The 14,579-nt window shown below is 43.9% G+C and overlaps 1 protein-coding gene across 1 annotated transcript in view; it reads left to right on the top strand.

Moving 5' to 3' along the window:
• Positions 1-14,579, top strand: part of Sse (extra spindle pole bodies like 1, separase) — an 88,866-nt gene that overhangs the window by 32,685 nt on the left and 41,602 nt on the right. The window contains exons 11-15 of the mRNA XM_055070967.2: positions 132-296; positions 1,170-1,301; positions 3,157-3,396; positions 5,940-6,198; positions 11,904-12,057. Of these exons, the coding sequence (XP_054926942.1) occupies positions 132-296; positions 1,170-1,301; positions 3,157-3,396; positions 5,940-6,198; positions 11,904-12,057 (950 nt within the window). The remainder of the gene's footprint in view (positions 1-131; positions 297-1,169; positions 1,302-3,156; positions 3,397-5,939; positions 6,199-11,903; positions 12,058-14,579) is intronic.

Raw genomic sequence — 14,579 nt, 5'->3', positions numbered from 1 at the left:
CTTCTGTAACTGTAATATAAATATCTATGTGTGTGTGTGTGTGCATACACAGATACACACACAATGTGGCGAATATTGTATCTGATCTGTAACTTTCACATAACCTGGAGTTATTGCATAATTTGCTGCAGAAGGATGTGACAGAAGCTGCTGTTGATCCTTTGGAGATGAAGTGTGATGACCCTATTCTGAGCCAAGCACTGGCTGAGGATAAGGACTATTCATGTGATGCCACTAAAAGTTATCGACACATCAATGTGGGGTATGAACTGTCAGCCCAGAAGAACTTGGACCAGGTAAGCCATGATTAAGCTTACTATCAGTTACAATTATCTCACTTCAGTTCTCTGACTGAGTGACAAGACACAGTTTTACTGGCTTCATCCACAAAATTTGCTTGTCTCCAGGACATGAAAATAGCACTGAGGCTCAGAATGAATTAACCTTTGAAAGGTGATCCTCGTCCAACTCTGGCTGCCTCAATTCATGTTAAAAAGACAACAAAAAGAAATGCTAAATGAGTTCATACTGATAATGTATTCTTTTTAGGAGTATGCGAATACCCAAATTTCATCAAATCGAATACTGAATTTTTTGAACGATTTGATTCGGTAATCAAATATTTACTATACAATTTTTCAAATATTCAGATATTTCGTGCAGAGACCTGCACAGTGCTGCATTTCATGTGCAACCTGGAGACCCTCGTGCTCCATGCTGCGCAAATGAGTGCCTCACTTTGTTGGTTTTGGCGCAAGAAGAGCACCAAGCGTGCTCCCCAACTGATGTGATTGCGGACTTGCCCCGTCCAAAGGAGCTGCTGACCGAAGCCGAATTCGAGGAGCACAAGTGTAACCTTATCAAAGCCGCAAGATCGACATGAGTCTTGGACCCCGCCAACTGGGCATGTGTTGGCATCTCGCGCTGCAATGATTCATGCAGCGCTTTGCATTACATACCTCTCTACTGTAGTAGTCTGCCAATCTTTGTCACTTCGGATCCTGTTTTCCCCACTAGTACGTATTTTCTCATGTTTTTTTTTTTTTTTTCCAAGACATATGAACGAGGTTCTACTGTACTGTAACTGAGCTGTAATCAGTGCTGGCATACTGATTTTGTTGTGAAGTGGAACATCGCTATGGCATCTGCTTTTTTTTTTATACATTTAGGTTCTGGAAATGTGGTGCACGGCCTTTGCGCGGCCTTCATCTGAATGGAGCCTTATGTTTCGTGATTTGGTGGAGTGCTGGTTCTTTGAGCACGTCAAGGTGGTTTGCGAGGTGTATGCTTCGTCGTTCAGGGTGAGAACCTCTTGCCTGTTTGTTTAAAAAGTGTAAAGGGTTTTTTCTCAATGTTCTGCAGGGAGGCTGTGCACTGCAGCACATGTCTGGTAAATTTGTTGAAAGAAGAAAATACTATAAATGCCTTGCTGAATAAGCACTATGCTGAAATAAGTGTGCAGTTTGCTAAAAGTAATTGAATGTGGTTTAGTTGCTGCTGAATTCTTAAATTAGGTGCTGAACATTCCAGTCCTAGGTGTAATCAACCACTGGCTTTGAAATTGAAAGTCTGCCCTGGTGAGACTCGTAGTCGTTTGATGCTGGTAAATATTGATGCTATTTTTTTGTACTTGATTCTGACGTACACCTCATTTTTAGCCAACTTTTTCACAGAGCAGTTGCATGATAGGATCTAGTAGTTTACCACATTGTTGAAGGCTTGTAGAATTGATTACTGGCAATATGGGACCCTATTATCCCTTCACTGCACAATTTTTTGTTTCCTCAAAATATTTTTCATGGAGTAGTAGGGAAGGATAACAGTACCTGTACTCCCACAGAACTTTAGCGAATTTCTGTGGTTTGAAATTGCAGAAAAAGGGTATGTTGCATATTTGCAGCAATGTGCAAATAAAGAAGTTGAAGGTGAAAGATAGATGGCTATGGTGTTGGGCTGCTGAGCACGAGGGCGCGGGATCGAATCCTGGCCACGGCGGCCGCATTTCGATGGGGGCGAAATGCGAAAACACCCGTGTACTTAGATTTAGGTGCACGTTAAAGAACCCCAGGTGGTCGAAACTTTCGGAGTCCCCTACTACGGCGTGCCTCATAATAAGAAAGTGGTTTTGGCACGTTAAACCCCACAATTTTTTAAGGTGAAAGATAGAGTTAGCGTGATTCATACTCAGATGTTTATTTGCACATGACAATCATAGGTGCACCTATGATATAGTGTAGAACAAAAAGAAGCAATTGTACTTGCTTGTGCACCACAGGTGGTTCCCACACTTCGTGTACTATGTCGTGCAGATTCCCGTGCAGCCAGGAAACAATGCAGTGTTTTCGCGTTATTGTAAAAATTTAGAACATAGAAGCACTAACGTAAGGCTGTGCCCGTGACGACGCAACGCAGCAGCGTGCGGATGCACAGCATCCTTCTGAAAAAAAAGTTTGACCAGAAAACATTTTGCACACATATTGAACAGAAAAGGATTTACACTCGTGGTTGTCGTCACCCCTGTAAAGGTCGCTGCGTTCACTATCAGGAGGAATTGCTCGGCCTTAAAACCTTTGGGAGCCATTTCACTTTTCTGAAGAAAATAAACCATGTACACGTTGTTGCATTTGCGCAACATAGCAACGTTCCGTTGCCAGGAACAAACTATTCCGATATAACAATGTTTTCTTGAATCTACAGAGTCAGGGGGTTGTGGAGCTTAGCGTAGGAATTTTTTGGGGCGCTTCTTGATATGGAGAAATACATTTACAATTGGCAAAACGTATCCGTATCACTGCTCGCGGGCACGCGCAGCCTCCGCCACGTTTGTTTTGGTAGAAAATGCGAAAGATGAGCAGAGCTTGCAGCACAAGGCGGCTCGTTTTTTAGACGAATGTTGCAGAAATGCAACAATGTGTATAGGCAGCTCTAAATGGACTTCTGTGTTTAACGCTGTTCATCGGAACGTTGCGTAAATGCAACAAGGTGCAGTAAAGGGTTAAAGACATCCTGTGGGCTTTCCACCCAGTCTCTCATACATTTGATGCTGTTAGCATCTTTTACTGTACTGTAAATTGCTTCACGCTTCTGTAAAATTTTCAGTGTGTAGGAGCTAACAAAAGTAGTAAACCATCATGCACTCTCCACCATATCAACCAGTTCTTGGAAGAGGTCAAGGCTGCAACCCTGTGGTACACCGTGGCCATGGACAGAAGCATGAACCAGGGGACTGTGCTTGCTGCCTCTTACCTCATCAATGCTCTGATCAAGGTGGGCCTGGTGGATGCAGCTGCTGATGTGGCTCGGCAGACTGAGGCAACGGCCGGTCAGCTGGACGAGGGTCTTCCGCGGTTGCGGTTTGTGTTGGCGAAGGCGCACCTGCTCTACAACCAAGAGAAGGTATTTTTCCGACTGTCTTGTTCAGGCAGTTTCCTTTGTAGTATTAACAAAAAAGTTGCAGTTTCTCTCATAATGTCAAGCATTAACACAATAACTGGCGCAGTATTATTCGCAGGTGGTCTTGCACTATTTGGTGTGATATCAGTTGGAGTAAACATTTGCAGATGCATATCACAGTCTCCATTCAACAAGTAAACGTTATGTAGTGGCAACGCGCCTAATTCCATCAGACTCTTGGCCGTTCCCCCATAGCGGATATATACTGTATTTAGTGGCAAACCAACCAACTACGTGCTGACTCTAGTCAGAGTGGCCCTCATTTCCAGAAGTTGTACTCCCCAGCAATAAAGTGGCAAGACATGGCTTTTGCTTCCTCCTCTCTCCTGACTTTTCACTTCTTACCACTGGGTTTGCTTTAAAAAGATCCTAAACCACCCCTTTGGGCTTCGTGAAAAAGGTCTGCGGATAGCATACGCAGCTGTGAACATCTTAGCCAAGCTTTGCTGTCATACGCAGCACATGGAACTCTAAAGTCGAGTGCGAAGTCGCATTTCTTTAAAATGCTCTTTTGAACAGAAGCCCATTTCTAATTATCTTCTGGACACTTTATTTCGTAATAAAGCGGGTTCCTATACATCGCTGCTATTGGCCAATAGCTGATGTCAAGCAAGAAGGTGTTTGGATCAGTGTGCTTCTTCCTACTGTTACTGTGTGTATTTATTGAAGTTCAATGAACAGGCTGAAGCAAGCAACAATGCACTTTCGAATTTCGATAATAATTACACGTTTCCGAAAAAAGCAGACTATCGCCTTCTCCCGTGTACTTGACCACGGTTGCCCGTGTAGGAATTAAACTTTGTCACACAGCTTATCGGTATCATAGCCGGCAGGTCTCGTAAATTTCGACTAGTTTTGAATGCTCAACTAGCCTTGAACCATGCAAAACTTAAGGTAAGACCACACGCACGCTTGCCAGCGTGCGCTCACTCTTGGCCGCTCATGGTTGGGCGCTTCGGCAGACTTATTGATAGTGCTTTAAAATGCGCAAGTCGGATGTGGCTACTATCCGTTGGTCAAGCTGGTGAAGGATAAAGCTAGTCCGAAGCACATGGCATGGTCAGACTGGAGCATATGAGTGCGAGCATGCACTCAAGCCCTGTCTTGCACAAAGCAAATGCTGCACATACGCACTACAGTTTTATGTAGCTTCAATCTTCTACATAGCGTAGAAGACCGCAGCTATGTGCTGCCACGAGTCCACTGGTTAAGCGCACTGCAGCTGACTGAGGACAACCGCGTTTGGCTTACGTTTGACGCGTCGTCAAACTCGGAAGTAGTGGCGTCCGCTGTTAACATCCAAGACCAAATTTGAACTGTGCACCATGGTGGCATTTAGAAAGCAGAGCATTGTGGGCACACACTGCTCTCCCGTGGCCTTCACAGTGCAAGGCATTGAAGAAGGAATGGGAGCACAGCGAAGAGGATGTTTGATTGCCAATAACTCCGCTTCTGCTGAATGCATTGAAGTACTTTTTGTGGCAAGGTATATCTGAAGTAGCCTATCTTAACTTCTTATACATTTCCCCTCTTCAAAAAAAAAGATGGTTCAGGTCCCCTTTAAGTTATTTCACCTTGGTACTGGTTTGTGGATAAGGTTTTAGTGTGGTTAATGTGCTATGACTGATTCATGCCAATTGCAGCAGCTTGTGGCACAGCCGTGTTTTTTTAGGTGTAGTCACGCCACCAGCTGTTCTTTATTTTAACGTTGGTGGAGTGGCTTAGAGGGAAAGCCTATGACAGCCAATGCATGGGCCATTGAATTTCCGTCTGACAGGCTATACCAGTAAAAGCATTGTAATAGTGATAGTGGTGTACTAGCAAGGTAGTTTAACAGCGAAGCTGTCAAGGGTAGTTATGCAGCTGTCTTGTACAGTGAGTGTGAGGGGGCATGCTCAGTATCAATCTGCAACACAACCTGCATTGCAGTCACAAATTTTCGCTCTGAAATATGATTACCAATTTGACTACGATGAAGCACCATAGACTGGACAAAGGAAGGTGAGACAGACGGTACAAGCACCGGTTGTCAACGATAGCTGATTGTCAACAACCATGAAATAACTTACCTTGCACACACCTCAAATGAATGGACACCTTCCTTGCATGGTTTTATTTGCCAGTAATTCGTAATTTTTGTTTTTCGTGTTGTGTTTTACTGGCTTTGTGTTAATGATCAGCTAGGAGTTTGTACTGCTGCAGTGGTAAAGAGCAGCCAGCAATGCAGTCCTCGGGGGAGCCCCGACGCGGCCGTATAGCTATGGCATCGGTGAGAACGTGCAAACATTGTTGGTGATCAATTGTCTCTAAGAACAGCCAGCAAATAGACCCCTAGTACTTCTGAAGGCCGTAAGAACTCTTCAACTTCACTGTCTTTGTTGTATCAATTGATCAGACTGGTATACAGCAGCAAATAATTTTTTATTAGGCCACTTCAGTGTGCCCACGTTCCCACGGTGAGAAACACTTCCCCTTTGCCCCCTCAGTTCACTGAAGGCTTTCAGCTACTGGATCAGTTGCTCAAGCACCCGCTGCTCCAGAAGAACAACAAGTCTGCCCTGCTGTTCATGGCGGAGGTAAAGCTTCTCGTCTGCAAGTACTCGCTCCTGCCTGCCACAATAAGCAAGCCGTTCCACACCAATGGGTTCCTCGAGTGCGACACTCCTGTCATCCTTGCCCAAGAAGCCTTGAGGATATCCCAGGGTGTCCTGCACCACTTCAGGGAAAATGTCGATGGGGAGCCATGTGAGTGGTTGCACGCTGGATTTTCTGTTCTGAAACAGCTTCGCAGGCTGTTTCTTAGGGGCCATATGCTGCTGTACGCGTGCCAACACTTCCAATTTTTTTTAACCCATTAAGGCCCAAGGAAAATGTACCAGCCAGATGTCATTGATATTTTGGTACCCAGTGATCTCTTAACACGGCAACTGCGTTGTGAAACTTTATACTTTCGAATGCTACCATCATGTACTTTATAAAGTACGCTAAGCCTTTACGAGGGCATAACCTCGTGCAGGTCATCGAAAATAAAGGCTGTATTTTACAACTTCTTAAAGGACCACTGACACAAAATTTAAAACTTGAGATGTTTGTGTTGTTCAATTCTCCTGCATACATAGATACTGTCGCCACCAAATGGAACGCAAACAGCGGAGCGGGTGGCCGGAGCGTAACTGAAGGTATACAGTCTGTGCTGTCCTCTGTCATTAGCATTGACAGGCGCACACATCCGGTTTGACTACACTGTGCGATGCTCCCCCTATACAGCAGCATTTTTGCTTCTGTTCTGGTTCTCTTTCATTGAAAGCGTGTATATAAGCCCAGCGTACTTCATAAAGTACACCTGCATTGATTTTCTTGCAATGTTATAAAGATGTATATTATATTAAACACCATGCATTAATAATTTACGCCATTCTTTTGTAAAGCTCACACACAAAAGTCAGCTTTGAGAAACACATGCGAAGCAGGACAAAAAAAGTGAAGGTGCATGCATAATAGCAGTATCTGCTACATTCAGCATTTGTCCAAGTTTGGCCATGAATAGATCAGATATCATGCAGCTGGCAAAAAACATAGTGTGATAGTTTTGGCAAGACCCGTAGCAAAATGGCTTACTAAGAGCATACTAAGGAAAACAGTATGTCTCTTCCTTAAATATTTACAAATGAAAGTGGTGCTGCATTTTCAAAAATAGACTAGGCACTCAGGGATGAAGTTTACTAATTTGGGCTTGTTCTACAATTTTACAAATGTTGCATCAAGCTTAACAAATTTGTTCATCAGAAGTTTCGCTCGTCACTCCCTAGGCCTAATTGTACCTTTTGAAATACTTCTCTGGTGCCCTTTTGCCATCAAAAGATTTCCTTCTAGCAAGTTTATTCAGAAAAGTTCCTGTAGTAGGCAAAATTGGCAAAAGCAATATCGCTGAAGAAGTCGCTGATCTAAAAACAGAATGTGTTACTTGTCAGTCTCTGCTCATCCAGATTTGGTACTGCTTGTCTGCTGTGTCTATATTTAAATAACCGCTAATAAAGTCCGTATGTATCCCACAAAGGTGTGTGTGCTTAGGGCAAACATTAAAATAAATGTATGCTGTCCGTGTCGTTTTTTGTCGCGCAATATCATTTAAGTAATGGATTACCAACTTGCCCGGAATGCTGCTCTTATCATGCTGTTTCCCCCTTTGCCCATGTCATATTTAGGGCATTTTTGCTAATGTTAAAGCTGACAGGTTCACAGGTATGCTACTGCCTCAAAGCATACCATAAAAAAATGGGGTGAACCCTGACCTTCACTCTTAAAGTGCGTGAGGTGAACCCTTGTGCACACCTTATAGAGGAACAGTTGCAGCTAGATTTGCATAAAAAAGATAAAGTAGTATTGACTTGAGAGAGCATCAGACAGGTTTGTACAGACTTGAGAGTACTGTATAGTTATAGTATTTGGAACCACGGTCTCAGTGAAGTGAGTTCCTTTCAGTGTGATGTTGCTTACGTGGTGAGATCTGCCATTACGATCAGACAACTGAGAAAGCTAATCATCAATTTCCTTGAGAGGTTATTGACTAGGTAGTCTGCTAGGAAGCAAAAGTATAATCATCATTGTCAGCCTGGCTATGCCCACTGCAGGGCAAAGGCCTCTCGCATACTTCTCCTACTACCCCGGTCATGTGCTAATTGTGGCCATGTTGTCCCTGAAAACTTCTTGATCTCATCCGCCCACCTAACTTTCTGCCGCCCCCTGCTACACTTCCCTTCTCTTGGAATCCAGTCCGTAACCCTTAATGACCATCGGTTATCTTCCCTCCTCATTACATGTCCTGCCCATGCCCATTTCTTTTTCTTGATTTCAACTAAGATGTCATTAACTCGCGTTTGTTCCCTCACCCAATCTGTTATTTTCTTATCCCTTAACGTTACACCCATCATACTTCTTTCCATAGCTCATTGCATTGTCCTCAATTTAAGTAGAACCCTTTTCGTTAGCCTCCACGTTTCTGCCCCGTAGGTGAGTACTGGTAAGACACAGCAGTTCTACACTTTTCTCTTGAGGGATAATGGCAACCTGCTGTTCATGATCTGAGAATGCCTGCCAAACGCACCCCAGCCCATTCTTATTCTTCTGATTATTTCGGTCTCATGATCCAGATCCGCCGTCACTACCTGCCCTAAGTAGATGCATTCCCTTACCACTTCCAGTGCCTCGCTACCTATTGTAAATTGCTGTTCTCTTCCTAGACTGTTAAACATTACTTTAGTTTTCTGCAGATTAATTTTTAGACCCACTCTTCTGCTTTGCCTCTCCAGGTCAGTGTGCATGCATTGCAATTGGTCCCCTGAGTTACTAAGCAAGGCAATATCAGCGAATCGCAAGTTACTAAGGTATTCTCCATTAACTCTTACCCCCAATTCTTCCCAATCCAGGTCTCTGAGTACCTCCTGTAAACACGCTGTGAATAGCATTGGAGAGATCGTATCTCCCTGCCTGACGCCTTTCTTTATTCGGATTTTGTTGCTTTCTTTATGAAGGGCTACGGTAGCTGTGGAGCCGTTATAGATATCTTTCAGTATCTTTACATACGGCTCGTCTGCACCCTCATTATGTAATGCCTCCATGACTGCTGAGGTTTCGAGTTAATCAAATGCTTTCTCGTAATCAATGAAAGCTATATATTAGGGTTGGTTATATTCCGCACATTTCTCTATCACCTGATTGATAGTGTAAATATGGTCTATTGTTGAGTAGCCTTTATTAAATCCTACTTGGTCCTTTGGTTGACAGAAGTCTAAGGTGTTCCTGATTCTATTTGCGATTACCTTAGTAAATACTTTGTAGGCAACGGACAGTAAGCTGATCGGTTTATAATTTTTCAAGTCTTTGGTGTCCCCTTACTTATGGATTAGGATTATGTTAGCGTTCTTCCAAGATTCTGGTACGCCTTTGCATAGCTCCCAAGGCTTTCTTTACTTCTTCCGGCATTACTTGTGGGATGTCAAATTCCTCTAGACTATTTTCTCTTCCATTATCGTCGTGGGTGCCACTGGTACTGTATAAATCTCTATAGAACTCCTCAGCCACTTGAACTATCTCATCCATATTAGTAATGGTATTACCGGCTTTGTCTCTTAATGCATACATCTGATTCTTGCCTATTCCTAGTTTCTTTTTCACTGCTTTTAGGCTTCCTCCGTTCCTCAGAGCATGCTCAATTCTATCCATATTGTACTTCCTTATGTCAGCTGCCTTACGCTTGATTATTAACTTGGAAAGTTCTGCCAGTTCTATTGCATAAACAGGCCTGGACTGTGGCCTGATTCCGGTGACCAGAACCGGTAACGCACTCCCTCACCAGAGCAGGATTGGCCACTTTGGTGCAGTACTTGGCCACAACCTCCTATATGAATACAACAATCAAACCCCAGCCCTCAGTCCCCAGTAGCTGCGAAGCAACTGACCACGGCAGCGGTCAGACTTGTGACGCAACAGAGGGTGCTAAGAATTTCTGGGTCCGGAGAGGCCGCCATTGGAATCTGAACCTGGCAACGTTTAACGCTAGAACGTTATCTAGTGAGGCGAGTCTAGCAGTGCTATTGGAGGAATTAGGTAGCGGGCAGTAAATGGGATATAATAGGGCTCAGTGAGGTCAAGAGGACAAACGAATCATATACAGTGCTAAAAAAGTGGGCACGTCCTGTGCTACCGGGGCTTAGCGGAGAGACGAAAACTATGTAGGAGTCGGATTTCTGATTAATAAGGATATAGCTGGTAACATACAGGAGTTCTATAGCATTAACGAGAGGGCGGCAGGTCTTGTTGTGAAACTTAGTAAGAGGTACAAATTGAAGATCTTACAGGTCTGCGCCCCTAAATCCAGTCATGATGACCAGGAAGTCGAAGGCTTCTGTGAAGACATGGAGTAGGCGACGGGTGAAGTCAAAACAATATACACAATACTGATGGGAGACTTCAATGCCAGGGTAGGCAAGAAGCAGGCTGGAGACAAGTCGGTGGGGGAATATGGCATAAGTTCTAGGAATAGCAGGGGAGACTTATTATAGTAGAGTTTGCAGAACAAAATAATATGTGGATAATGAATACCTTCTCCCGCAAGCGGGATAGCCGAAAGTGGACATGGAGGAGCCCGAACGGCGAGACTAGAAATGAAATAGACCTCATACTCTGCGCTAACCCTGGCATCATACAGGATGTGGACGTGTTCGGCAAGGTGCGCTGCAGTGACCATAGGATGGTAAGAACTCGAATTAGCGTAGACTTGAAGAGGGAATGGAAGAAACTGGTACATAAGAAGCCGATCAATGAGTTAGTGGTAAGAGGGAAAATAGAGGGATTCCGAATCAAGCTACAGAATAGGTATTCAGTTTTAACTCAAGAAGAGAACCATAATGTGGAAGCAATGAACGACAATCTTATGGGCATCATTAAGGAGTGTGCAATAGAAGTCGGTGGTAACTTCGTTAGACAGGATACCGGTAAGCTATCGCAGGATACGAAAAATCTGATTAAGAAATGCCAATGTATGAAAGCCTCTAACCCTACAGCTTGGAAGCAAAAGTATAATGAAATTGAAAAGAGTGTCATGACGTGGTTCAAATGTCTGACTCATTCCCACTGCGCGTGCCTGCATGACCTGACTCATACAAGTATGTGCACACATCATGTGCACACCTGCCCTTTTGGGGCAGCATATCATGAACCTGTCACACTTGATCATAACATGTATGATATTGTCAAGATGCATGTGTATTAGCATATCTTAGCAAAAGAAAAGGAAATCTCCGTATAATCTCTAGTAATGGCCGTACCCATGTATCAGCTGTACCACACTTTCCAGCCCAAAATTTGGAAAAAGGAATTCTAACTACAAAGCAATCGCATTCAGTCCGCTGATCCCATGCCCTCGCATCAATAAATTTTCGCAGACACTGTACTTTTGTGTGCTTCTATCAGATTGTGCGAGGCGCGGCCACGACTGGCTCCTCTGTCCCAATGCGCAAGTCGCGGGTGCCATCTTTCCTTTGTGCGGTTAGTTTTCACAGTCAGCTCATCTGTCAGCTGCCGGGAGTCTGCAATTGAAAGGAAGCATTTGACACCAAGGAAGCAAGCGAGCAGTTGGCTGCAACTACAGCATTGATGACAAGTATATGTGGGTGACTGAAGCCAAAAGAGGAGCATGCCACAACGAACAAATCTGGGAAGGTGTTCTGTGGGAAAGCATGCAAGTTCCCAGTCAGAAACTTGTAGTCTGAAAAATTGCCCGGTCCCATGTAAGGGCCTCACCTTGTCAAAATCTTGGGGGAAAAAAAGGTGCAGCCCTTACACGAGTCTATACAGTACAGTAAGTCATGGCATTAGGAAATTTGATAAACTTGCAGAAAAAATGTCTGTACGGAACCTCTGTTGAACAGCTGTTACTGTCTTCATTGCAGGCGACCTCCTTACAATGTGGACACTGGAACGAATGTTGCTGGATTCTGCAGCCCTTCTGGGACAGCTCTACACTAGCATCGGAGCAGCTAAGGAGGCCTACGCTTTCCTCAAGGAATATCTTCGTAGAGCCCAAGTAATGGTGTCGGCAACAAGGTATATAGCTGACTGCATTTGACATGTCATGTTATCTTCTCATAAGCTAAGTACTGTAGGGTAGGGACACCAAATTTTGGGCGTTCTGTTTTTTTGGGGTATTCTGCTTAGTACTGTACCTTAAGAATCGTGGTGCAGAATTCTTTGGTGTGAAGAGTTGATCTTTACTACCAAGGTGTTTACCAACCAGCAAGAACTTGACAATTGGGGCATGTCAGCAAAATCTTAGTCACTTAGCATTGCTGCAGTTCCAGAAAATCTGGAAAGAGACAGGCTTTTTTTTTTTTTTCTAGAATATTTCATTTCAGCATTTGTCACAGGGCCAGTTGTCTGTCAGAAGCAAGTCAGTGGAATCGAGGCTACCTATGCAGGCAACACCTATGCAGGTGTTGAATTATTTGTGGCAGTCCAGTTCTGAAACTGCCAAATCTGTCTGGATAGACTGCAGGCTAACTGAAAGCAATGGCTTTGTCAAGGCAACTGTACTCAAGTGCACTAAAATTGTTGAGTTTAGTTGCAGCTTTCTGACTTACCCTAGTTTTCAGTGTTGAAAGCAAGGCTGCATCTGCATGGTGTCTGTGACCTAGCAGATGACTTTATGTGGAATGGCATGTGAGAAGTCGTTTCCACACTCTCAGTAAATGCACATTGTGATATCATTAGGTTGTGTGAAAGTGCTTGTCTCAATGATAGTTTGCTGTACTTGACCATTGAAGAAGAAATTGCGTGCTGTAAACTAAAGCTCCCTCCCCCCCCCTCCCCCCCCCCCCCCCTTCAGCAAAGTCTTTAATTATGCCTGCTGTATGCTTCTTGTGTGCTGTCAGCTGCAAGCTAACAGAAGCATGTTTTATATGCATACTTCACTAATACTACTGCTTTCCACATGGAACTTTGCTATAGAGCTATCCAGTTGCTTTCCAGTTTTCTTTTTCAAATGTCGGTGTACTTGCTAAAGCTTGTGTGTTCAAACAAAAAGTTCTGCTTCCAATATTAAGACATTTTCATGCTCATTGGTCTCATTTTTGCCCTACAGTAAGGGAAATGTTTGTATGTAAAAATTTCGGTGCTAAATTATCTATGTTCACTCCTGTGTATGGCACACATATCTGATGAGCATGTAATATGCTGGGTGCCAAGGCACAGATGAATTGATGGAAATATGCTGGAAGACGAAACCACCACATCCACAGCAACAAAAGCTTCAAATTCTTCTATAGCTGTACTCGCTATATACCTAAAGCATTCATAAAAAATAGGCTATTGGCAACGCTTGTGGGGTGGCAAAACCTCTAATAAACTTCATCTAATTACCCCACAGTTAGGCACTTTGTCACCCACATGAAGATTGCAATACACTGATGTCCTGTTTCGTAGACTTCATGTGAGGCAGACGTATAGAATAAAGAATTACTGGTGGCCAACCCCGGTTTGTAGTAGACATGGTTAAAGGCTGACTGTCCTCCACGTCCTTGTGGAGTGTCGGGAGACAGAAGCTGAATGGAAAAAGCACTTTTTCCTGGCCTACCGACACCATATGCCCCTTCATCCAGCATCGTGGTCAACCCCAGTTTGTGGTAGACATGGTTAAAGGCTGACTGTCCTCCACATCCTTGTGGAGTGTCGGGAGACAGAAGCTGAATGGAAAAAGCACTTTTTCCTGGCCTACCGACACCATATGCCCCTTCATCCAGCATCATTCTTGGGCACAGAACCGTTTTTTGAGATGAAAAAAGTTGTAAATTTCCTGAACAACATTGTGCTACATGTCATTAGCCCAAGACATTCGTAGTGCACCCTCTCTCAAGCTTCGATAGTGTTTTTTTTTTGTAGAGTACATGGGGCATCCTGACTCTTGCATTTAAAGGGACACTAAAGGCAAATAATAAGTCAAGCTTAAGTGATAGATTAGTGCTCAAGAATCTCTAAGGCGTCAATATTATTGTGAACAGAGCCTTAATAATCGAGAAATCGAGGTAAATGCAGGACGTGATTAGAGACTCTCCCAGGACATTCAAGCACTTGCCCGATGATGAAAGCACTCCCGAGTTGAATTCTCTCACTAGTACTCAGCTTCTCATTGCAAAAAACATCCTCATATTGTAATATAAGATGAAATAAATGCTTGTCCAGTTCCATTTCATGTTTAGAAAAAAGAACTCGCTGAAATTTTCGTTGACAACAACGCAGGCAGTCGAAAGGTTTTGTGCTCCTCGACTCTGCACCGCCCACGCTTTCGTGTTTCAATACTTTCCTGACTACATAGCGCTGTGCTGGTCTTGCTGGCCTGCAAAACTGCAAGTAGCAGAGAGTTCAACTTCCATGTGATGTTGCGGGATGCCCGAACGGTCTACGCTACTTGACCAAAAAGCAGCTGCAGTGGCGAATTCACTGCTCTGTCATGGCTCGGTGCTGCCGTCTGTTGGGTGCCGTTTTACTCACCGACAACAGCAAAGGGTGGTGATGGAATATGCAACATCACCACTCTCCCAGTTGGGTGGCAGATCTGAATTTCAAAAAAGGTA

Source organism: Dermacentor andersoni, chromosome 5 (assembly GCF_023375885.2).
Source record: "Dermacentor andersoni chromosome 5, qqDerAnde1_hic_scaffold, whole genome shotgun sequence".
Lineage (NCBI taxonomy): Eukaryota > Metazoa > Arthropoda > Arachnida > Ixodida > Ixodidae > Dermacentor > Dermacentor andersoni.
Note: the sequence above shows the minus strand (reverse complement) of the source record. Positions and strands in the feature narration are given on the sequence as shown.